Source organism: Anser brachyrhynchus (assembly GCF_964034855.1).
Source record: "Anser brachyrhynchus genome assembly, chromosome: 8".
NCBI classification, from domain to species: Eukaryota; Metazoa; Chordata; class Aves; order Anseriformes; family Anatidae; genus Anser; species Anser brachyrhynchus.
The window spans coordinates 25,825,070-25,851,551 of record NC_137702.1 but is presented as its reverse complement, the minus strand read 5'-3'; the positions used below and the strand labels follow the sequence as shown (position 1 = coordinate 25,851,551).

Sequence of the window (26,482 nt, the reverse complement as noted above, 5' to 3'; positions counted from 1 at the left end):
CTTTCTAATCATTCTCAACAGTTCTAATGCCAGTATAAGCCTCTCCTGGCCTTGACTGGTTTTAATTTCGCTTCATATAAGGAGGCAAACGTATTTACCAGATGTTGTCCTATACTCCAAAGTTGCTTTCCAAACGTTTGGATAAATTACAGCTAGACTTCAAAGAAGTCTGTTACAATTACCTCTCAGACTTTGTCATTTTGCAATAAGGGAAAAAAACAATATTGAAAAGTATTGATAACTATTAAGTATAGCATACAAAATGAACTTGTATTTGAACATTTTGAAATGCATTTCAAGCTGCAGCTTTCTGCAGCAATACATTCAATAGGCCCCTGGGGCCAGTCATTCAGCTGGTGCAAGTCAGCGTGGCTTCCCTGGCCGCGGTGCGGCCCTGCCAGCCTACACCAGGTTAGTCTGTTCGTTCTCATCTGACCACAGCACTGCTGTGGCACTTCATTTTTTTGATTTCTTGGTAAATGTATATACATACATATATTTATTTATCTGTGTATCTACGTATTATTGTATGTATTCTTCTTCCCAAAACATTTGCTGTGGTTGAACACGTGTGCATGGTTAGTAAGGGGGCAGAAGGGGAAGCAGGGGCAAGGCACTACAGGGAGGACTCAGCCCTGTGCATTTTTCAAAATCCCTAAAATGTTTGCCGAGGAAGGATTGCAGAGGCCACCCCAAGACATTCCTGAGGGATGCTCATTTACAGCTCCAGAGTTACTCGCTGCCATTCCCACACCAGATGTGGTACAGAAGGGAGCTGTGCAGGGACCTGCTCGTGTCCTCCCCCTTGGCCTCGGACTGCACTTGGAAAGATCACTTGTAGCAGGGAACGTGCTACAGGCATTGCCAGCTTTTGAATCCCTGGTCGTCGCTGCCAAAGAGGCTGTTTTCTGAGATGTGCTCTTGTGTTCACTGAGACAGGGACACATCTTCCTCTGGTCACCAAACAGTTATCTGGCAGCAGCAGCCTCTGCCAGCCGCTGCCCAGAGCTATGTTGGACTCGGTTGAGATGAATGGGCCTCAGTCCCGGTCTCTGAAGCCCTGGCTTCTCCTCAGGCTAATCAGATTAAGTTAATACTATAATCCCATTCATTTTGTAAAATTGGAATCTCTCTCTCTTTTTTTTTTTTTTTTTTTTTTACTTGCAGTACTTTTGCTGGCTTTTTATTGCCTTAAATGAGTTTCTTTATAAAAGCCTAGAGAGCTTGAGGATAAAATTTTGAAAGAATGCTTTGAAAATAAGACTTCAACTCCAAGTGACTTGGTTGCTTTCTAAATTTTACTCCAGTGAACTACAGTTTTCCAGAGTTTATGGAGTGCTAAGAGTGCTAAGAAGATTTTAAAACTGGATGAGCAGAATCCACCAGTTTAGCCTGACTTTTTTGTCAGGCTGAAAAGCAGCCTTCCTGGGAAAGTAACTAGAAAATAATGAACATGTGCTACTACTAACCTCTTGTGCTTTCTTACCAGTGGGCAATAAGTTCCAGAGATCCTAAGGCACGTGCTGGTTCATCACTGAGGTAAGCAGGCCGGTATGTTTTGAACAACCACTGAAAACACTAATGCCAACAGCGTGATCTTACCTGCTGAGCAGCGGGGCCCTGTGTAAGGCCGGTAGCAATCACAGTGGTAACTCAGCCACAGGTTGGTGCAGCGTCCCCTATTCTGACAGGGGTGGTTTTCACACCAGTCCTTTTTAGTACATCCTGTCTTGACATTTAAAGACGATTCAGGTGATGCATTCTCTGGAGTAATAACATTCAAGTCTATTTCAATATCCTGAAGACAGCCTATAAATGAAGGTGTAGAATGTATATTACTGATGTTAAGTAGAGAGCTGCTGCTAACGTTCCCCACTGGTAAGCTGCCCAAAAATGTGCTCTGAAATGCAAGCCTCACGTGATCATTATCTATCATAGCAGAAGTTTTATTGACACATGATTCTGCACAAGAGCTGTCAAGTAAATTAAGAGTAACAGCTCTTGCCAAGGTTACCTCCACTGAATGCCATTCTCCATCACTGACATTATGTGAAATATGCAAAAGAGCCCGTGGCTGGTTTTTGACTTGCACAGACAAGTGTAAGTAGCCATTCAGTAACTCCAGTTTCACGAATGTGTCTTTCTCCCCTCGATGAAACAGAAAGGTTGTGGGTTGCACAGTCTGAAACCTCAGGTTTACATTATAGAAAGATTGCTTTTTAGGGGTCGTGGGATTCTTCAACCAAAGGAAACTGTTTCCTTGAAAAGAAAACGTAGTTATGGTTTCACAGTGTATTCCAGTATATCCAGGTGAGCATATGCAGCTGAATCCATGTTGGCCATTTTTTAAATGTGGGATACAAATTCCATTATTTTGGCATTGCTGATCAGTACAGCCATGGAGAATTTCTGTGCAGTTCCAGCCACCATAATAAATCCCTTCTTTGTCTGCAGGTGGGCAATGGCAAGTGTAATTCCCAGGAAAATTCTCACAAATTCCACCATTTTGGCAAGGGTTCATGTAACATTCATTGATGTCTTCATCACAGTGAATACCTGAAGAATAAACAAAGAATTAGACATTTTGGAGTGAACAACTAGAGCCCAGAATTGTGTTTTTAAGAACTTGTGCTTTCTTCAATTACCTTTAATTTAAGAATTAAATTCTCAGAGTGAACAGGGAGCTGTGTAGTGTTACAGTGAGAAATCCAAAGAGCATCCCTGAATCCTATCAAAATTGGGGTGAGATGCAGTGAGATGCACCTTGTCCACAATAAATGTGCAGTTGCACATTTCAGGAGCAGTTGCATACTGCAGTTGTTCACGGATGGAAGCAGAGGTGATGTCTGGTCCATCAGCTATGATCTTGTACTGAGAGGAGAATTCACTTGGGACATGAGGATGTGAGAAAAGCTGTTGGAAGCGTTTGAACCCATGTGGCCCAGAAAAATATTCTTGGTACTGTGTATCTACAGGGAAACATCCTTTACTTGTCCTATTTGCAAACTATAAAGTAAGAAAAGAGGAACAGAATATCTTCCCAAACATCCCAGAGCTTGATGATTAAAGCATGGGTGATAGTGAGTCATAGTTCCTTTTCTTCCACGTAGTGCATGGCTTCTTGTTTATTGTGTAAAAGGAGAGCTCCTCATCTCAACTTGACTGGAATTTGATAGATGTAAACCAAGTATGCATAGTGGGTCAGGCTGCACAAAGACAAATCTGTTTGCCTTGTAAAACTAATCTGCTTATCCCTCTGCACTGTTGTTTATCTATAAAATTGTAATTATAGTAATTCTCCCTTGAACATTCAAGTGACTGATAAGTATGAAATGGATCAGGGAAAATCTGTTTCTTATCTCCCTTGGAAGCATTCAAAATATCCAAATGTTTTCTGAAGACTCATGCAAAATACAGCTCTTAGTATTTCCCCTGTTCTGGAGAAGAATATGAAATGCTAGTTTGGAACTAACTGCAAAGTATTGTCTGCACAGAGTAATTAATAGACATAATTATGCCTGTCCCTGCAGCAGAATTGCCTCAAGCAGCTCGTCACTGGCTTATCATGTTAGGTGCCTGTAAATTAGATCCTGAGGTATGCTGGGACTCTCAGAGTTGCAGCGAGGTACAAGGCACCACACCTAGTTTTACATGCAAATTCACATAGAGCTTTATAGCAAAATGCAGTCGTTTTTCATGGAAAATCACAGAGCAGCATTCAGCCACAACAAATAGCTTCAAATAGCAGCAGATAAATGTATTTACTCAGGCTAATTCCCCGCCTGCCCACTTTATTCAATCATAATTGTAACTAGACCTATCTCAGGGAGCGGTTAAGTTCTGAGAGCCAGAAGGGACCTGGGAGTTGGCCGAGATTTGTTTTAAAGATTGGACAGAATGAAGTGGTCATAGCATGTATGCAAAAGGCCCTCTTAGCAGTGATCTTCCTCACTACAGTCCCCTCCTTCAATTACAGCACATGATCTGAAGCTTCAAGCAGAAACTATCCAGCACCGTAGTGCTCTTTCTGGTCTGACAGTGGGGTTTTACCGCAGCAGCCTCTGTTTTCCAGCCAGACTTATATTTATTCTGATGTGAGATGTCTGTGTATACCTTAATGTGTAGTGGCATCTGGCAGAAATACGAATCATTAGGCCTGACTTTCTCAAAGTGACATGCACTTCCCAAACCTTTACTGACTGGGGGCCAGAACAATGCCTGCTTTACCCAGTTTGTGGCAATTTCTGTGTTAGTGACTTGTCCTGCTTTTACTGTTCTGGTATATGAAAAGTGAAGTTACCGTGAGCTGTTTCCTGTTTCAGTCAATGTTTTAGTACATCTCCTGCTTTGACATACAGAGCAATGTGACCACGGGTCTTGTGTACTACTCAGTTTTACTATGACAGCTGTAGAAATATCGGTCTCATTAGATTTTTGTGTCAGAGAGAAAAATTAGTACAGCCTAAAAGCAGTAGGATAGGGTATGTATGCCTTGCCATAAAGCCTCAGAGTGGTCAGGGCGAACATAAGGATTTACAGACCAGGAGCTCCTATTAAACCTTTCATAGAAAACATCAGACAAGTGAATGGCATGCTATGGAGTCTGTCTAGATGCTTAGCTGCTGCATGTTCAGCTCTGAGTATATTTGTTTATTATCCCACAGCACCTGCAAGGCATCATCTTTGCCTTGCAGCTTGTGGTCAGTGGCACGTTGCAATAGTGACTTGTCCTCTGAAAGGGTGAAATAGATGCGTGAACTGAACCCAACTTCACAGTAACGTTCAGTGTCTGTGTTGTTTTCTACCTCATAAAATTGGAAGGAAAATTAATGAAATGGTTTCATGAACATCCTAAACTTGTTTGAAAATCATATATGTTTCTGCCTGTAAATTTAGATCACACACTAATAACACAAGCATCTGTGTCTAACAAAGAAATTAAATTTGTTTTATGAGAAGAGACATATTGGTAGTGCATTCTTTGCCCATGGTGAATAATATCAGTTACTAAATGCAAAGTGACTATCACAGAGAGACCTCAATATATATAATTTCATAAGCATTTCAGTGACTGAATACAAATGCTTATTTTCTAAGTAATGGTATTAATATGTTGAAAAATAATGGTTTTGGGGGATACCTCTATAAATATTTGTTTATGTATACATATAAATATAGATTCAAATGTCTGCTATTTCATAATAAGATTAGCACAAACATAAATATAGGTCACACCAAAAGACAAGTAATAAACCATTTTTCTTCATAGAAGGAATAAATAAATCAGCTGTTCTTACAAGTGGTGGTTGATATTGCTTGTTATCTGCCAACTGCTATGCAAGCAAAGACCACTGTCACTCAAGATAAAAGCACTCTAGATAAAAGGATTAGTCAATATTTATAGAACTGTATAAGCAGTTCAAATAGCTCAGGTTGGAAGAGAAGTTAGCATTAAAAAAAAAAAAAAGGATTCTGAAAAGATATACCAAAAGCAAGTGCAAGGGGAACTATTTTTCTTCAGTGGTTACATGTATTAGCTCAGCTAAACATGTTTCTGTTTTGGAATTGAAAACATTTTCTCTTCTAAATATATTATATGCCTACCTAAAATTTCAGATAAAGGTATTGTATTTTTTATTATATTTTGATAGATAATAGTTAATTTTTCCTCCTGTGAATTTTTATTCAAAACAGAGATGAAACAGCTCCTTTGACTCTGTTTGACAACACCACTCATACCTTTGTCTCCTTTTTTTCACTTACTACCGTTATAGCGTAGCTGTTTTCTACCCATTAACCTCTTAACTGAACTATGTTTCATATTTAGCAGAAAAGCTTTTCTTACAGAAGCAGAATGACAAAAGCATTTATTCAAGCATACTTCTGCTAAATGCCACTAATTTTCATTTTGATTAAACAAATATATGCGTTACCCAAATTACACTTTTTATGCACACCTTTGGTTAGAAATCTCTATACAGCCTTTCCCGTTCCTTGACACTTTATAAATCATCATGCAAGTATAAGCAAGCAGTCTGGATAGACGTGACAGACTCAATGCTACCTAAGTGCACGTAACATTTCACAAAAATAAAATATTTACCTGTAAACATTGTCATTAAAATGGTGTAAACCTGTATCCTAGTTGCAACCATCTTTTTCTGAAGTAAAAAAATTGTTTAGCATTTACGCAGTCCACAAAGTAAATTTCTGCAAAATTCAAAACAGTTCTTGGTATAAAGGCTTCTTTTCCAGGATTAGCTTGCTCTGCTTCTGTACCTGCTGATGTAGTCTGATGGTGTATTTTGTCCAAGGCAGATCAACAAGGCTTAAAGTAAGACTCATTAAACTGCTTACGTAATAGATATGTATTCTACTTACATGCTTTTTCAGAATGTTCAGTCCCAGTGTGCTCACACTGAACTCTGGCGATGTTTGACAAAAAGGCATATTTCTAGGATCTCTTCAAAACTGATTTGTCACTTTTTACTGTTTTATATTATTTTTCTTTTAAGAACCGCATATATTGTTTTAATTTTCAAGAGGTTTATTTACCAAGATCAACCTTTTTACAGTCACTGTCATTCAGAAAACTGTATATGTCAATAAGCATAAAGAAAAGACCTACAGTTGTGTCTGGCTTTGTTTATTTTTGTTCCACTGGCATTCATTGTTCTGCATGCTGGAAATTTATGTCTGTAGATTTTTGAGTGTGCTGAAGACAGAAAAAAATAATTTATTGAAACATTTCTCTTCTTCAGCTCTTAAGCAAGGCATTTTTGATTTGGCCCTAATTTAATGAAAAAGTATAATTATAGCGTTCCATAGACTGAAGTATTTATGTCTGTGACAATGCAAACAGCACTTTTTTTCCTTTCACTATACTTTATTTACCTGGTGAACTGATGATTTGCATAAAATATTGCTAGAACAGTATCTCTGTGATATCTCTGAAATACTTATAAAGCGAGAGCGTCTTTCCCTGGGTTGCTATTTATACCATAACTCCGGTGTATGACAAACTACGCATTCAGATCTTTCAGATCTTTTTTTTTTTTTTGGTAGTTTCCCATTTTAAAACTTTAACCATGGATCCTGAAGTCTCTCTCAACCTATCTTGTTTTATTTCCTCCACATTATAAACATTATATAAATAGTTTTATCACTGAATGGGAAATTATCTCTGTAGTCCAGTAGTCAGGACTATGTGAGGTGGTATTCCAATGTATTTTTTTGGTTTTGCTCCCTATGCTGTAAGTTGTGAAGGATCTTGCAGGCAGTACATGACATGGTGTTCATCTCCACTTGGGAAGTCCTGAGTGCTCTCTGGACCTCTGGTTTCATTCTCTGTTTTCATCCAGGAACTGCAGCCTGGCCCTGAGAAATAAATGTTGATTTTTTTTGCAAGCAGATGTTTTTCAATTTCTCCCCCTCCCTCAGGTCATTTATTCATTAATTAGGAAATTCCTGACTTTGTTTCAAATGTGTTTTTAGGTTTACCAAAAGACCTGTACACAAGATACAATTTTGGATTTAGTTAATCTACTGTGCAGTTACTTCCATCGTGGTGCTCAGAAAACTGCTTTTCCTTCCAGCCTACGATACAGACGTAGAGTGATTATTTCTATTATGAACACAAGTACCACGGTGTGAGAATGTCATCCAGACTCTCTGAAAGTAGGTAAGTAAGTTTTAAACAAAATAAAGTTAATGTTGGTAAGCTATTATGCATGTACTTGTCAGATGTCTGGTGCTACAGCTTGAAATAGCTGTAATGCTAAAAATGCATTTTTAGTTTGAAAATAACAAGAAAAAGTTGGAGGTTATCAGCCTCCTTTTACAACATGATCCTGACAAATGTTTTGAGGTAAGATTACGAACATATGCATTGTCAGCAAGTTGGGATAAACGTACATTAACACAGCTCAGTGAAAACACTGAGCTGATGACGCTCCAAGACTGAAGAACGTCATACCAGGATATTTAACAAACTGCTTGAAGCCATGTCAGAACCATCAGTAAGTTTTTTTTTTTGAACAAGTGTCAAGAAAAAGTGAGTTATAGAAGATGGTGGTTATGCTAATTATTGTAAGGTCTATAAGATAACAGTAATAAATACAATACTGTCTTTATTAACATTTTCATATACAAAATGAGGAAAATGATCTATATGAAACCACTATAAAAATGGGTTTAAAACTTGCATAATCCTGCACAGAAAGTAATTATCAGGAGTTCACTGTTGAACTGGGACGCTCTGCTAAGTATGGTTTGGGATTGTCCTGTGTTTGCTGTAGTTGGTGTTTTCATAAAAGACGTGGATGATGGAATAGAAAGTTTGCTTATTAAGTTGTCTGTTAATGCAGGGTTAAGAGCAACTTTGTGTTAAAAATTAGCTTTTTGGATGAATTTAAGAAACTAGAGCAATGGTCTGAAAAAGGAAGGGCTAGCTAAGTTTGTATAGTCTCAGGCCAGAATAGTCATCAATCAAGTGGAATAATCACGTGAGCTTACAAAGCCTTGGTCACACTTTAGCAGGATTATTGAGTCCGCTTTTAGTTCTGCACTGCAAGGAAGGTTTGGATCAATTGGGAAGAAAAATTCAGAGAAGAGTAACGGGAATAATCATGGGTCTAGAAAATATGACTTATGAGGAGAGACTAAAAAAGTCATGCTATTCAGTCTAAAGACAAGAGGAGGAAAGGAGACCTGGTAACAGTCTTTCAGCACGGGAACACACTGTTCCCTGAGACCATAGTAAACAAGCAAAGAATTCGTGGAGTTGTGCATCACTAACGAAGATTCAAGTCAGACTTCAAGAAAATATTTTCCATGATGGTAAGGTAACAAAGCCCTGGCACAGGATGCCCAGTCGTGGCCATAGCATCTTGTTTGGTTCCTTAAACACGGGTTAGATAATAGAAGTGCAAAGTATGACACAGGTCAGTTAATCCCATTCAAGTCAGATAGGCAAAACAACGTCTGCATATCTATTCTGTCAAGTCTATGTTTTCCATGATTCTGTGACTTCCTTGAATAAAATAATTCCCAGCAACTGAGCAGCAGTTGTGTCAAACTATATAAACATATGTTTATGTACACATATCTAGGTATAGAATGCAAATAGGAGTAAATGTTGGAGAAATTTAAACTCTAACAAACCATTTAGTACATGCTTTATGGAAGATGAAGACAAAGAGCCTGCAATAACACTTCCTCTGCCTGTATTTTACAGTTTTGGAAGTGTCCGTTACAAAATCCTACTTTAGGCAGAAAGAACGTTTTTTGGTTTTTTTTGTTTTTTCAAGGGACTCATTAATCCTGAGCCCAGTGGAAAGATCTGGCAGTGCATATATTCCTCAGGCATCCAGGTCTTAGCAGACAATCATGAAAATTCTAACTTTGCCACATCTGTGCTGATAATTGCAAAGAGATAATTACTCTTTGCTGGAAGGAGGAAATGCACGTTCATGAGTAAGTAAGCGCAAGGAAATAAATTGACCATCTCTATGTCATCATAATTAAAATTCATGCTTCTGGGCATAAATCAGTTGTCATGGAGGTCAGGAAGGAGGTTTTTCTCTTATGTACATCAGTGTAGATCAAGTAAGGGGTATTTAAACGGATTATATTCTCCTATTTTCCTTCAGTAAAGAACTGGCCTATGTTGGATACTGAACTTAATGTGACCATTGATCTGATCTAGTATGGCAATTTTTTGTCACTGTTTTAGGAGGAAAAACTCATGTGAAATGAAAGGCAGAATACGAGGCTGAGCTGGAGCATATGGAAACTTGGCTACTTTAAAATAGGAGGATAATAAGCGTTTGCTACCATTGGGATAATTTGCACACGATACCTTTCACGCAGAATTCTAGTTTTGTAAAGTTGTAAGACTTGCTAGTTATTCCTTTATTGCAGACAAATTCACTATTCTGCTGTTTTTCCTTTTGACATTTGAAATGTACATATAAAGTTAATACTGGTTAGGAAAAAATATTGAAATAGAAATAGAGCTGAGCGACTTGGCTTATTCATTAAATATGTCACTCTAGCTGAGGAATATGGAATTCATAATGTGCCACGGTCAGTATGGCATGCTGTAACTTAATCTTTTCAAATTTTGCAGGCCTGAAGCTTCATAGACTAGTTTGAATTTTCAGTAAAAATAGTTTTCTTTTTTTAAAGCAGTAAAAAACCCCAATCCCTTAATCTCTTCAATCATTAAAGGGTTTTTTTTGAGAGCAGAAGTACTTGGAAATGTTTTTCCACTTGTTTCACATGTTTTGTCACACCTAAAACAGTTTTCATTTAAAAAAAAAAAAAGCCATGTAGGTGATTAGTTGTTTAGTGAGATCTGGTGTGTTTATTTTATTTTATAAATATTGGAAACAGCCGACTGATTTAAGCATTGGCTTCAGTTTCTGGGTAGCTCAGCCAGCCTTTTCCATGATCCTGCTTTGCAGGGCTCCTTTTGCAAGGTTGTGTGAGCGGCACAGCCAGAGGTCAGAAACATATAGGCTGTGAATGGCAAGGGGCCATGTCCTAGAAGGGCAGCATGGCAAAACTGTTGCTTGTAGCCTACACCTTCATCCCATATTTCGATTAACACAGCCAGCCATGTGGATCCAATTGTGGGATTAGGGTCTGAATCTGGAGTAAAGAGAAACGTGGTGAAGAAATATGTCCCTGCATGGCACTCATTTTCCTTTCATTTCCCTACTTCTAGAGTCAGCTTTATATATAGGTAAAAGAAGCAGCTGCTGTTGTGGATGACTGATGGAGGTAGGAATGAAAACTGAGCAGTGGCAGCCCAGTTTTCCCAGGCAGCATCCTTCCTGAGTGGGTTTTCTGGTTGCAGTAACGTGCGTGCAGCTATGGCCGTGTCATTGACAGGAGCTAGGAAGGGCTGATGAGAGGAAGGAGGGCTGTGACAGGGAGAGCATGAGCATGGGGTGTGGCAGGTTAAAGTGGAGAAAGGTGATAGATAGATTAAAAGGAAAAATAAAAGAAATAAGACAAATTTAAGTGGAGAAAGATCATTTATAGAGGATACCATTAAGATAGAAGAGATTTCTTACTTAGCATGTAAAATTTTGGAGATTAAACTGATGAAAAAAGTAGAGAAAAATGTGAGAAGGATCTCAATATAAAGGAAAATGAAATAAAAGAATCAGTGGTACCCCCAAAGATACTTATGTTGGCATTTGAGATAGCCACACATAGGGGCACATGGGTAGTAAGAGGAGCAAGCTTGTATATGTATGACCACAGATATATATAGGAAATGTAAAGGAATGCTTAAAAAGACTGCAGATCATATATGGGGTCTATACAGTGATCGGACCTAAAATATAGAAGTGCAGAAAGGAGACAACAGGAGCAATGCCAAAGACAAATGACTGAAAAAAAAATTATAAAAATAAATAAGTCCTTGCATTTTTGTAAGGAAATAAAGGTAGTCATGTGCAATGGAGCAGAGAAGTCCGGTCACCTGGTCCAAACCTCCACTCAAAGCAGGGTCAGGACACCATCCAGAGAAGAAACTGGAATGGTTACTGGGTTTCAGAGAATTTGATGAATTTATACCCGGTTATGCATTAGGTATTTGGAAGCCAAAGACAGTTATTTTGTATTCTGCTTCCAGAACATTTTTTGTGTGTTCTTTAAGCTGAAAAGAGTATAGATAATTCAGGTATTTTTCATGTTTTACCTTTCAGAAGACTGTGGTAAGACTGCTGAATTCAAAGCATTAATGATCTGATTTGCATTTTTTGTAGATTTATGAGCTTGTACATACAGATGATGTGTGTGCATTTGAACTGAAGTGTATCCAGAGGGATCTTAAGACAACCAATACCTTTGAGTTGTTTAATTAGATTGTACAAGGTCATGTTTCATTGACTTAAAAATCTGTTTGGAGCATATGATTCACTTTGGAATTGGAAAACAAATTAATTTTCACTCCTACAAACACTTAAGGGCTTTAAAAGAGTGCTTGCTGTTGATGAACACATCCATTGAGAAATGTAGGCTGCATCTAGTCTCCCCTAAGAGGGACTTTTCTACCTTGTCTCTTGTTGGCTGTTTCCTGTTTGTTTTAACTGAGGTGGGCAAGCACAGCCACTGCGCTGCTTGGTGTGGAACGGCTTCTGCCCAGGAAACGGGGCTTTGAAAATATTCAGTCATTTGCAAGATTTTTCATTTTGCTAAAACCAGTGTGAGCGTCCACAACTCACAAAAGGATTGCATTTACATAACTTCACTGTCTGTCGATATTAAAAGAATCTGAAAAAGCCATCAGGCTAGAAAATCATAGTTTTAATTGGGCCTATAGAACTTAACTGAGAATGGAGACCCCAGAATAGAAAAACGTAAAATATGTACAAGTGAACATACATAGCATGCGTGTGCATGCTGTGTGTATTTTAAGCAGTGTATAATATAGTTGTATAAATTGCATGAAGATTTTCTCTATTTACGGCTTGTACAGTTACGTTTCTCTGTTCTTGCTTGATGTATTTGAACATCCTTTCTTGTCGCTTTATAGGCAGAAAATCTAGTCTTTTACACCAAACTAAGTTTTTATAAGGCTGTTACTCTACCTGATGGGTTTTCTTTCTTGTGTAAATAAGCTTTTGCTTGCTATAGGCTAGATGGAGATGCAAAAGACCTTGGATTGTAGACTGTCATCTTTCAATCAAATTTAATAGCAGTGGGAATAGTAGATCATGCTCTTCTGACTTTTTCATTTCTCTCATGCCCTTCAACATGAGTTCTTTCGCAGTGTGAAAACTCACCTGAACAATGGCATTGTTTATCCAAGGTTTTGTAGGCTTAACGTATCTTGAAGCTGCAAAGTGTGACACCCAAACTAGCTTCATTTTCAGTAGATCGCATAACCATCCCAATGGCAAAGTGATAACATGGACTTCAGCTAATATTTTATGTGCATGCCATAGACTTGTGACCACCATTTTCAGGGATTACCTGGGTCATATTACAGGTGTGTGATTTAGCTAGATTAAATCCAGCTTTTGTTTGTCTTCAGATGCTACAAATAACTTCATACTGCTGTGCAGACATACTTTACAACACACTATTTAAATAATTGTCTCTATTTGTTACTGTAGGTTGTATTGAATGCAATGTTCTGGCCTCACACACAGGCCTACTAACAGATTCTTAATCCTCTTTGTTAAGAAAATATAGTGCCCACAGCCATAATAGTATTGATCGTTATTATACACTGTAACAGTGTCATGTTGTTACCACAGCTAGACTCCAAGAATTACAGCGGTGGGAGAGCAATCTGAATCAGATCCACCAAATCTATTTCTAGCAGCTAATTATCAGCACAAAGGAGTTGTCTATACTAGCCTTCTTTTCTTTTATGAGACAGTTTTTGGAAAGTGCAAAATTCAGTGTCAACCAGGGAAAGAGTGCTTTCCTTACTCCATTTCTCTCAAACGATCAGCAGAAGTCCTTTTCTAAATTAATTTATTTTTTTAAAGGTAACAACACCCAGATGGTCAGTAAAAGGCTTGCTTAACTTCTTTGAACTTCTCCTTATTCCTGAAGAAATCAGTCAGGATGCCTGAACAGAGATGGGTTATGCCTTATAGCCACCTGGGTTTATTTCAAAGAGTCCAAATGAGCAGAGATAAGAATATTAGGTCTTATCACTTCTGTTCCTCTTATTGGCAAACCTTGAATAATTAAAAGCTAGATGCTACAGGGAACAATTCATGTAAAAGAGCTTTTACCTAGTGCATCACATAGAACTAGATTTGTTGTTCACTTTACCAACTTGTTTTTATTGCTCAGTGTCCAAACATACTTTTTGTTTCCTTGAGAAGACCATAGACCTGGGATTCATCAGTGGTAACTAATTGCCAGCAAAGTATAAACCTTCCAAGTCCAATCCAAAAAAAAAAAAAAAGAAAGAAAAAAAAAGAAAAGAAAAGAAAAATGCATTAGAGATCATTCTTTTGTTGATTGTGGATTTAAATGGGAATTTTACAATGTATACAAAATTGGGAAGAGCGGTGGATACACCAGATGGTTGTGCTACCATTCAGAGGGACCTCAGACTGGAGAAACAGGCAATCTTCAGACCCTGATGAAGTTCAGTGAAGGGAACTGCAAAGCCCTGCACTTGGAGAGGCGCAATCCCATGCACCAGGAGGTGCACCAGGCTGATTGGCTGCAACGCTGGTGAAAAAGTTGACCATGACCCAGCAACGTGCTCTTGCAGCAAAGAGGTCCAACAGCCTCCTGGGCTGTATTAGGGCAAGTGCTGGCAGGAGGTCAAGGGAGGTGACCCTTTGCCTCTCTCAGCACTGATGAGACCACATCAAGTCTAGGTCTGGGCTCCCCAGCTACAAGAAACAAGTGGCTGTCCTGCAGCAGGTCCAGCAAAGGACGATGACGGTGATTAAGAGATAGGAAAGTCTGTCTGTGAGGAAAGGCTGAGAGAGACAGGGTTGTTCAGCCTGGGGAGGAGAAGGCTCAGTGCGGGGATCTTCTCAGTGCATGTAAATACCTGCGGGGAAGGGAGAAAAGAAGACTCTTCACAGTATAGAACCCAGGGAAGGCACAAACTGCCCTAGCTTACCCTGCTTAGAGCAAGGGGTTTGCACTAAATGATTTCAAGAGATGTCTTCTGATTTCAACAGTCATATGATTCTGTGATATCTCTCTCTATATATACATACAAACTTATCTTTTCAAGAAAGGATGGTATTACTGGTCTGCACCATCACTGCGGGCAATTGAAGAGAAAGTAAATTTTAAAGGCATGAAATAGTTTTCCAAAGCAAAAAAATAATAATAATGATTAAAACTTCTCCTAACCTTCACCTGTTTCTTCTCCTTGAACATCTATATTTTGGGCTTGCTCACATGATTGCTTTCATGAATACAAGTCTACTTAAGACCTGATCACATAACTGTGAGTCCCAGTTGTGGTGATAACCTGCTTTTATATTCAAAATGCTGTATGTTGTCAAATAATTGTTTACAATGGGAACAGTGGGAAATCTGAGACATGGCTGTACTGTAAAAATTAAGAATATTTGGATTCTTTAATCCCTTCACCCTGTATATAGGCTTGGCAGTGTTAATTCAAGACGGTTTAGAAGATTATGTGTACATGACGGCCCTGAGGATTTTCATCATTGTGATTTTCCTTCCAACTCTTTTTTTTTTTTTTTGAAGAGCGTAATGACCTATGACAACCAAGCTTTATTCTCTGTGGAGTCTGACATTGCTTCTGTTTAATGGATCGGACAGTTTATGATACATCAGTACAAGGCACTTTCTTTCCCGTGTCATCCTAGGGTACCTCTTCATATTTCCCATCTGTGCTGACCTGTGCAATCAAGAGGTCACGTCCTGAAGTCAAACCCAGAATCGAAACACTCACTTCTACCACAGGCCAGACTATTAATGTAACCCATTTAATTTACATCAAGTTGGAACTTGACATTCAATTTCTCAGTCCAGAAGCAATTACTTTTAAAGGAACATGCCAACAATATTGCTTGGCTTAGAATAGAGAAAGTTCAAAAGGGTAAGAAAAGTTTCACACCATAAATAAAGAATTGATTATACTTGAAAACAAAGTTTGTAATTACTACTGACGTTTCTGAGCCTAGATGAGGTGCCTTTTATGCTTTAAAAACTGATTTCATTTATGCCAATGGCATTATGGGAAACTTATGTAAGGGTCTAAAATAGTCCTTTGCTGGTATTTTAAGGACCAAGAAGAAAACATGAATATTTTTGTCAAGGGAGAGTGCAAAATTCATGGTGGGTGCTTAGCATTTAGCAGGACTGGAAGTCCTCTGCCTTCTTTCACCCAGATAGCTCCACCAACAGGACTACTAGCATAATCAGCAAAGCCCAATACTTTGGGATGAAAATTATGTTGTTATTCTTGTGTGAAAGCCAAGCCTCCAAGGTGCTAACAATTTTTAACTGAGAGTAGCCCTGATCTGGATCATCAGATTATTCTTCTGTACTTAAAACCCTGGTGCTTGTTTTTTCCATATTTTTTGCAGCTCTGAGTGGACTTTGCATGATGGGCCGAAGACCTATATCCCTGAAGTCCATGCAGAAGGCTCTGCTACTCAAACTGTGCAGGGTGAAATCTGAAACTTTATAGTAAGAATTTGGACTAGTAAATAGGGTTCATCACAAACACTTTGAGCAATAGCACCTACCAGATTAGGCTCTAATGACTGCGTTGAAATATCAACTTAAACTAGGTTTTTGCTAATGCGTAGCAGATGCTACAAATGCACAGTATTTCATGCTCCCTCTACTGGCTAAGAGCTACAGGAAGAGTACAGAGACCTTAGCTCTGCTGGTACTAAAATGCTGATGCTAGTTTAAATAAATTGCATATTTTCACATATTAGGTCAGCTTATGCTATTTTGTGGGTAATACAAATAGCAGTTTACTAAGTAAAGCCCTTCGCTGAGGATGAATCAGAATGCCATCCCACTGCTGTGGGTTATTTGGAGAGGTTAATATGTAAGAAGCGGTATTTCAAAGGTATGTAAAAAATCTATGGGCATGAAAACAGAGTAGTTAAGCTGTATAAAACCTGTAAACTATACCATAACTAAGTGATAAATGGCTTTACACTTTTCTTTTTTTTTTTTTTAATGCCACAGCCAGGTAACAGCAGCCTGGATACTTTAATCATAAATAATTTTACTCACACATCTTGACTTTTTTTCTGAATATTGGCCAATACTGCTGGCATAACAAATATATACAGGTTTGGCACGCAAACGTTACACATTTCCCACTGTCAGAAGCCATGCAGTTAAAATAATTAATTAGTAATGAAGACCAACGTAAACTCTGCTTATTAATAAACATATACATTGCATGATTCAAATCTTGAAGAAACGAATGAAGACAAATCTTTCATTCTTACCACAAAACAATCCAGCCAGAAACCTGTACACTTCAAAATAGAAATGATGAAAGTTTTGGACCTTTTTAATTAGTGATCAAAGAAAGGCTTTCTATAAGCAGAACAACAAAGTACTCTGAAGCAGCTATTATGTACGTAACTACATATATGTGTATGTATATAGACATACTAGTATATATGTGCATGTGTACACATGTATTCTTACATGTGTAAGCATATGATTCAGAACTACTTGTCCATGTGTTATTTTTGAATGAACTCCTTCAGCTTCTCTAATGTCACTCCTTATTTCCGCTGTTATGAAGGGAAAGAAGTAATGCCTTTTAAATGTTTGGCTGTATAATTTACTGTATTTCCAATAAACTAGATTTTAATAGGCTTCACAATAGTGAGATAATTAAGGCTGTTTTCAAAATCATCTATTAAGTAAAACATTGAACTATTAAATTGGGTCATTTTTTTATCACTTGACATTTGACCTTAAATATTCTTTTAATTAGAACATATTGAGGAAGTAAAAGATATTAGTCCCATAGCACAGGTCTTCTATTTACTGTCTACTCATTAAGCACTTTCTACAGATAAGTGGAAACTGTACAATGTGTAGATTTAAAGTTTGTTTCGGTTTGAAGAGTAAGTTGTGCATCTGCTTGACTTTGCAACTTGACTGTAATTTGACCAGAATGATGTAGCTTTATAGGATGCAACACTGAAAAGCATGTGCTATAAAGTAGATGCTGAGGTGGAGAATCAAATTCTTAGGAGGATCAGCAAAGTTCTGCTGTCAGTTCAGTATATGCAATGCCTTCGGTTCGTGTACAGTTATAACTTCAACCACACTTTAAACTTTGCTTTCATTAGCAGTTGTCCTTGTTTTCAGTCTGTGTGCATCCACAGTGCAGCTCTGTGTATGTGCAAGAAACACCTCTCCTGAGGAAGCATACAGGATTATCTGTAATGCCAGGGTGCGGGAGACATGTAGAACTAGCATCAGCGCACAGACCAGGAGATACACAGCAGTTTCTGTCTATATTAGGGAAATGATGGCTACTGTTTTTTCAGTAACAAAAAGGGTACAGCAAAGTGAGTCCTATGTTTGGTTCCAGGCTGCATAACACCTCGCTGAACTATTATGCTCAGGCAAAGCAAACAAGAAATGAAAAGGCTAGAGAAACTGTTCAATAGGGAAAGGTGGAACTGAGTGGGTTCATAAGCTCAGCCAAGAGGTGGCTAAACTCGATTATAGGAGACTATAAATATCACAGATATACCAATTAAAAAGCTAGGAAAGGTTTATTCACAATATTCAGAAAGAAATAAAAAAGATAAGTAGGCACAGCCTGAATAAACCCCCAGGAGGAAAATTCTTACTGAATATTTGGACTGTTTTTAGCAAATAGTCAGTCATATAATCGAATGACCCACTAGGAAGGACTGTCATGAAAATAATGAGTGCTTGAAAAGCATTATTCCTGCTGCCAAATAATATACAACTGTCTTTTTTTCTTTTTTTTTCTTTTTTTTTCTTTTTTTTTTTTTTCTAAGAGCACTTTCTGCAAGTACTGGACTTAGGATTCTTTACATCTAAGGATGTTTTCTGTCTGTTTATTGCAAGACCTGAGTGCTCATGGCTGAAAATCCATTCATCCCTTCCTCCTCTTGTTCAAGGAAAAAAGCTTTTCATGCTAGAAAGTGTTTATGTGCAACAATGTTTAACACAGAGAGATGTGCCAGATTTCAAAACATCCACTGCTTGCAGGCTCTGTCAATCACGTCGGACTACATTACACAACTTCGCATATCAGTGTAACTAGAGAAAATAGATCATAGTAATGAAGGGTCAGCTGTGAAATTTTAAAGAATAAAACCCTACACTTGTTCTGAAAATAATATTGGTAGATGCTTCCTAGCATTTTTAATTCCCTGTATTTCTAACTCGAAAGAAACAAACTAAATAAACCCTTGATTTTTGTGCATTCTTTTGGTGCTGAATAATGCAGAAGTGAAGGCTGTGATCTCTGTATATTTCCAATGCAACTTGCAACAAAGAGAGTTAGTTCTCAAATAATACATATTCCTCATGACAAAATATATTTAGAGCCCTAATATAGCTATGTATGATTCTCAGAGTTGCAAACAAATTGTCAAGTCTTGGGGCTAATTCTGAAAATTTTTGTCATGAAGAGTTCCAGAGCTGCTTTCTTAATGATCACAGCTCAGCTTTTACATAATTTTTACCTAGAGTATGATTGCCTGTAAAACTACTCTTCCATCAAATGGTTCTTTCCTACAACAGGAATAATAAGGACAAGCAGAAGCTTTCAACAAAGCTGCATTTTATTACATTAAAAGGGGTCCTTTGCATAGCTGGTGTCCATGCTAAGTTCACATTATGTATCTAGGATCTGAAACTATTTCAGTCTCAACTTAGAGCACATCGGATATAGTAACTGGATCTGATAATGATGTACACGTATTTTAAATGCATTCTTGTGAAGCTCCACTGTTCATTAGGTAACATCATAGCTTATGAACATATTGGACTGCAGTCTTTTTTTCCATATTTCTAAAGTGGGAGTAATACTTATGTACTTCACAGTAATGGTATATATGGATTTGCTTGTATTCACGAACTGTTCCGATTTCAGTGAGTTTAAATCCAATTTGCAGAATATTGAGGTAAATACAGAACAAGTCATAACTTTCTTCAGATATAACCAAACTTCCAGTGCTGCTATCCGTGTTGTAAGAGGTATGCTTCTTTTATGGTGCAGAGTGTGCAAACTGCAAGTGCAACCTCAGCTTTTCTTCCAGGGGGGCTATCCAGAGACAAGCTAATCACACTAAGTCCATAATGAGTTTGGTCTGGAAGTTAAGCATGTGAGAAGTGATTAGTGCTTATTGCAAAGAAAACAGCCTGACGAATAGTGAATAAAGAGCCAGGCAAGAAACTGGTGAATATGCTGCACTCCTCGATACTGAAACCGTTCGCAAAGCTGTCTGCCTGTTTCCCTGGAGTTGTGCACAAGCCAGGGCTAAAGGACACGCACTGTGATTCAAAGAGAATATCCTGAACCGTTCCAAAAACTAAGAAAAAAGAGGAGATGGAAGAACTCAATGACAAAAGTAGAGGAGGAGAGGGAAAACTCAAAAGGAATCAAATCTGATGACAACATGAAGAACTCCTTACCAGGATGCTGCAGATTGAAGAAAGGTTAAAAAGTATTAGAGAATAGAGAATAGGATCATTAAAGCCTGTCCAAATGTTCTTTCAAGATCAGAGGCTTTAGGAGAGATTGAAAACGTACTTTAAAGTGCTAATTGTCTTTTTTTTTTTTTTTTTTTTGTGTAGGGTTTTTACAGGCAGCAAGTGCCTGCCAGGCCCTGAGGGCATCCTGTGTTGGTACAGTGCTTGCTAGGCTGGTCTTGTAGTGCTGGAGCTGCCAGGGGCTGGCTGGGAGCAGTAAGACAAGGTCCTCCCCCTCCTTCCACCCTGTGATTTTGAACACATGAATGTATGAAGGAGTTCACTTCACAGTGTTGTGAACACAGATAGACAGGGCAGCACTGTAGAAGTAGCTTTAGGAGAATAGGAACTTTTTCCCCATGTTCAGAAAATGGCAACACCTTTCCATGTTTTGCTGCACAACTTCCCAGTGCCAGCAGGCCACTTAAAGAGTCTGATTTTTTTTAAGGGATCCTTTCACAGCAGTCTAACAGTGTGAAGGGTTGATTATTATTTCTAGTGATTATGAATTGAATTTGGAGGGAAAAGATATATGCCTTTAACAGCCTCTCTAGAGTTTCCAAACTGGTAAGAAACCTAGGTATCCATCAAACTCTAATTCTTTTTATTTGTTTGTTTGTTTCCCATGTTTTACTTGTATTTCTCCTTACTGTATTTCTCCTTAATAATAATTTCTCCTTAAACCAGCTCACCCTGAATGACTGCTTGATAGTAGCACCGTTTTCCTTTTTAAACCTTTGATTGTATAGGAATAATCACAAGCTGACAGCACCTCCTGACCTTTTGGTTTTGAACTTGAATACTCACTTTGCCTGCAGGGGCAGCCTGAGTCCCACTGAAAAGGTAGGAGGTGCCATGGACACCTCCCTAACTTGGACTGGAGGCAGGATCATGAAATTATTATGCAGAATCCATGTGCTCGCCATCTCTTTCTTTCTCCCTCTGGAACAACCGGGTGCTGCCATGATCCACCCTGCCACAGTCATCTGTTAAGACGTGTGGTTGCACAGCCATAAGCTCCCTCAGCAGTCATTCTTGTCGACCTACCCTACTGCTTTCTTTGTCAAATTCACTGCCAAGCCATTTTCACAATCACTTCAGTGAAGTGCCACCTTGACCTCCTGGGCCATTTCTTTGTCTGACAAGCCACAAAGTGAACCTGGCATGACTAGGCATAGTGATCATAGTGCAGACGGGTCTCTTTGACCTAACTTGCTATAGCTTGTCAAGTTTGGCTACCCGTTGTTATATATTTTTGGCCTATAAAAGACCGGGAGAAAGTGCAGCGCTCTGTTTTCCTTCTCTATCAGTGGAAAAGCCCTCCCAGAGACAATGAACTGCTACAGTAATCAGGAAGAACCATGTCTTTTCCTTTGGGACCTTGAACAATTTAATATCGGGAGGGATCTAAAAAATTATTTTCACAAAAGAGGATTGGGAAGGGAGCAGAAAAAGCCTACCAGCTCAAGCCAGCCCAGCTTCTCTCTTCTTTTGTCTCCCTGCAATGAAAAAAGTCATGGTTTTTCTCTGTATCTCCTTTTTTCTCCTGATCCTTTCCTTGGGCAAAGAAAAGGAAAGCAGGTGAATGCCCCTTGAATAGTCTTGTCTTATAAGTCTTCAGAATCAAGATAAAATAACCTTTTAAACTGTGATGATGGCCCATGAAATAAAGTTAATTAACCTGCTGTGACAGAGGAAGGATTGACTGCTGTGGTGTGAACAGCTGAAGGACAGATGAGGAAATAAAGAAAAAAATTGGAGTTTGGGGACAAGATGAGAACTCTGCTATACATCTGATTTCATTTTTGTAAGACACATCACGTTACACATCTAAGATAGGTGGCATCTCTGTGATCATTGTACTAATGGTTCAGAATAGGATTTTTTTAAAAAAAGGAAACCTTACACATATGTGCGTGTTTTAAGCTTCCCAAGTTAGCAACAATGTACCTAGTATCCTACCCATTATTGGTAAATAATATTTATGTTTTGTATAATACTGTCATGCACAAAAAGGAGGCTAGAGGAGAGAGCTATGGCTGGCTGAGACAGTCTGCCATGACATCTGCCAAGTGGTCTGCCTGTAGCAGCATCTAAAGATGTGCAGAGAAATGGAAGCCTGATGCTTTGTGTGCCTGTGTTTCTTTCATCCTGGCTGAAGTGCAAAACCAGAGTCCAAATGAATCAGTTTTTAAGCACTGGTCCCATGACGTTCACAGTTCAGTATTCGAGTTGAGGTTTTCTTTAGTTAGCTGAGTGCTCAGTACTCTCCCATACTGGCCATTTATCTGCCTCATCTTCTGGCTCCAGGAGACAGTTTCTTTCCCTCATGCATATGCCAGAAATTCAACACACATACGACACCAGTCTGATCGTATCATTTTCTCTTGCAGCAGTCCAACAGACTGGGAAAGGGGCCAAGGAGATTTAAAAGGGAAAAACAGGAAACAAGACAAACAAACAAAAAGGGCAAAGAAATGCTCAGGAACTCTTCACGCCAAAGCAAGCAGCAGTGCCGGTGGCGTAGCTGGCACATGGCAGATAACAAGACACCAGAAGCGTCAAGGTCCTCATCAGCCAGCGCTCGTTTGCATGTTGGCAGGCAGCAGGCACCCTGCCTACAAAGGGGTTAGTGGGCCCTGCTCCTCTGACACTCCTGCTGAAGCCAAAGGGATGATCTTCAGCCCTGCTGGTGGCACTGTCCCACCTGGGGGCCGCTGTTGAGGCACGGGGAGCAGGACCGCCTGCCTCGCACGCTCACCTCTTCTCGGGCTCAGCTCAGCACTGGAATGTGTCACTTGACAGAGCTTGCAGGTTCAGAGAGTCTTGAATTCTGACATGGTGTTAAGTTTATTACAACCTGGTGAAATGAGTCACTACCAAAGCCATAGCTCTGCTTTCCGCCTTTCCCACGTGTTTTCATGAGGAAAGTGAGAAGCTGAACCTTTTAAATAACACTGTTTAAAAAATGTGCAGTGTTAGAGCAATACAATATATCTGTGATACAAAAGGATAAAGTTCTAGGATAACTGCTGCCTTTAGCTAGCAGTAACAAATCACAAGACCTTAAAAAGAAAGCTCAGTCTATTAAAAGTACTTTTGTGCTAGGGGGACAGCAGACCAAGGTAATATCAAAAATCTAGGGCTTGCTACTGCAGAAGTATTGAAACCTCTTGAAATCTGAGTATCCCCAGGCCCTTTGATTTAGAAGGGAGCTGGAGAAGTTTAACCCTTTGTAGAAGCACCTCAAGAATCTTCTGTCTTTGATGTGGGATAAGGCATATATCTAATGGACTCAAAAAAATTCCTGGCTGGGATAAATTTGCCACACCAGGATTATTACTTTGTATTATTTAGAATCAAATTGCATAAACAATTTCCTCAGCCTCTCCTTGTAGAACATGCCTTCAGCTCTTCTGACATGCAAGGAGGCTGGGGTTCATTTTGAGCACTTTCCATTCTCAGATTACCTGGGGGAAGGAGAAAGGCCAGAGAGAAATGCTCAGTGCTAATAGGAGGACTGGGGAGGCTAGATGTATTGTACCTAAGGGCATTGCTGAATTCCCGACCTTTAGCAATGGTGTTATTCCCATGCAAATCAGTTTCCTCACATTAGCTCAATCTCCACCAGCCAGGTCTTGTTCAGCTGTTAGAGCACAGCCTAGGACCCCAGGGATGCTTGCTGCCAGCTAATGCAATGCTGCTGTTTTCTCTACAAATATGCAAGTTACCTGACTACCTTATATTTCACACAGGCCAGGAAGAAAACAATTTAAAATTTAGACCATACTGAAAAAGGCAGTGAATGAGCTGACAAGAGTAGCAAGATTAACCTTGTCTTGACATTAGTTTGCAGCCCATCGCTGAAAGGCATTTCACCAGCAGCTTTTACAACCACCCCAGTTAAAGGTGGTTCTTCCTGGTTCCAGCTGTCTAAGCGCACTGTTTGCTAAGAATAATTTATATATATATATATTTTTTTTTGGGGGGGGGGGGGTTGTTTTCTGTGTATGTTTTTTGTTTGTTTGTTTTGTTTTTGCTAATGACATTTATATATAGCATCCAGCAGGTATACGGATAACTGAACTTATATGAAGGCTTTATGTAAAGTCATTTGCATATGATATTAGCAGGAATTGCAGAGTCTCTAAGACTTCTGTCAGCCACACTATCTCTGGAAAGCTTTCAATTTTATTTAGGAGCTTATCTAGTAAAAAAAATAATTTAAGATTAATAGATTTAATAGATTCTGACACTTTTTTTTTTCATTAGATCATGAATCTCAATCATTTAGAGTATGCCTGCACATGTGTCCACTGACCCCTGGGGGAGTAAGGGAGCCCCCCTGTGTGACTAAAACCAGCAGAATCCTGACCCAAATCAGGCAAACAAGGCAGGTGTAGGCAATAGAAGGAAGTGGGAGGATAAAGAACGGTGATGGCTAAACAAGGAACCACCTTCTGAGTAGTCATGCAGAGCATGGGAGGTTTTAAAACAGAGCAAGAGGGGAAGGAAAAGAAGCCTGACAGCTGGACACCGCTAGAAGGAAGCAAAGAGAAAGAAGTAGCATTTGAAGAGAAGCTGAAAGAGGTAATGGTCATAACAAGCCTGAGCAGAAGCCTGACGTTATGCTCTCTCAGGCGGAACAAAAGTACAACAGCAACACTTAGTGACAGGATAGGGAAGGACAGTTATGGGGACGGAGCAGAACAAAAGCAAACAGGTCTCACCGTGCCTTTGAAGAAAAATCAATTGGGAATTCAGAGCACAAGTTGTACTCTCTGTATGCTTTTGTATCTGCTAAGCTGCAGAGATCAGTCGTGCAGCCTGGTGGGAGACACAGGGGAAGTTTAGCAGCTGTGCAGGAGATGAATGGAATGAGAAAGTGAAGACCAGTTAAATTAATCCAGCTACTAATTACATTCTCTACAGAAAAAGTAACAGAATGGAGTGGAGACTCTACACCCAGAACCAAAGCCACCTTGCTAGTGTCTGTGCAAAATAGTACAGGGTGTGTTAAACACAAAACTTAGCACGTCTTTCTTAAGATTATGACTATCTGCATTTTTTTTTTGTTCTCTTCCTAAGAACGCAGCTGCACACATAATTTATTTTTCATTTAAGCTGTACAACATCATCAACACGTTAGATTGCAACATCTTTTATAAATCTGGTGTTACGCTCACACGGAGGAGTGCTCCTGGCAGTCCCCAGTGCTACTGTGTAGAAGTACAGCAGTAGTGTAGAGACAAACGCTGAAAGACTGGGAGTTGTACTTCATGGCTGCTTCATGAAAACACTCTTTTATTATTATTATTATTTAATACAATACCTGCATGCTGTGCATTTCAAACTCATGATGAAACACTTGCCAACATAAGCTGATGGTATTTATGGTATAATTCAAACAAATGTGACTGAATAATGAGGCTTAGCAGGCAGGACTGTGGGAGAGACTGCATCTCTTTCTTGCTGTGTGGACTTGGCTTGGGGGTCATCCCCGGAGCCTGATGCTCTCTTGCTAGCTTCACAACCTATGCAACAAACCCTTCATCCCAAATTACGACCAGAACATATGTATCGTGACCACCAGAGGGACCCTCTGCACTATGACGCCTTAACACCCAAAACTTACTTTACAGATTGATTTACAGCATGCCTATACCACGGAATACTGCAGGACGTTACTTCCTACGTTAACCGAAATAACCTTACCGGTAAATCCCGGTTTACAGCTACAGACGTAGCCCTCTGCCTTGTCGTAGCTGAAGTGGGAGGGCAGTGCTGGGATGCTGCCGTACCAGCGCGCCCACGAGCGCTCCACGCACTGTGCCTCGGCGGGGCACGGGTTGCTGCTGCACTCACTGATGTCGGTCTCGCAGCGGGCACCAGTATAGCCTGGTAAGAACAGTCGGAAGAAGGGGTTTAATTGTTGGGCTGCCAATTCATTCCTGACCTGAAAGTGTTATTGTGAGTATATGCTGCGATGCGCTTGGTTTCAGAGTCTGTCATGTGCTCAGTGCCTCTTGAAGCTCAGTAGCTGCATATTGCTAAGGCTGTTCTGTGTAAGCTAGCTGAGCTTTGCTGTGCTGTATGGACTTGGCTTCTTTTTAGGAAGTAACGTGGAGACCTGTGTGGGTAACGAAGCACTGTGTTGTGCTGCTCTCGGGTTGTGTAAAGCTTTCCTTGCCTTTTGCACCAGCTCCCAAAGGCAGGAGTGCAGGGAGTTGGTCTTTGTATTTAGTTCACGTGCTGAAAGATTCACAAAGTCTCTTGGAGAGCC

The 26,482-nt window shown here is 39.4% G+C and overlaps 1 protein-coding gene across 4 annotated transcripts in view; it reads right to left on the bottom strand.

The window, feature by feature from the left end:
- CRB1 (crumbs cell polarity complex component 1) overlaps nucleotides 1-26,482 on the bottom strand; it is a 101,310-nt gene that overhangs the window by 33,266 nt on the left and 41,562 nt on the right. For 3 of the 4 annotated variants that reach the window (XM_080602118.1, XM_080602119.1, XM_080602120.1), the window contains exons 5-6: nucleotides 25,915-26,097; nucleotides 1,603-2,556 (exon numbers count right to left, since the gene is read on the bottom strand). In XM_080602118.1, the coding sequence (XP_080458244.1) occupies nucleotides 1,603-2,556; nucleotides 25,915-26,097 (1,137 nt within the window). The remainder of the gene's footprint in view (nucleotides 1-1,602; nucleotides 2,557-25,914; nucleotides 26,098-26,482) is intronic. The other variant, XM_080602121.1, reaches the window with a different exon arrangement.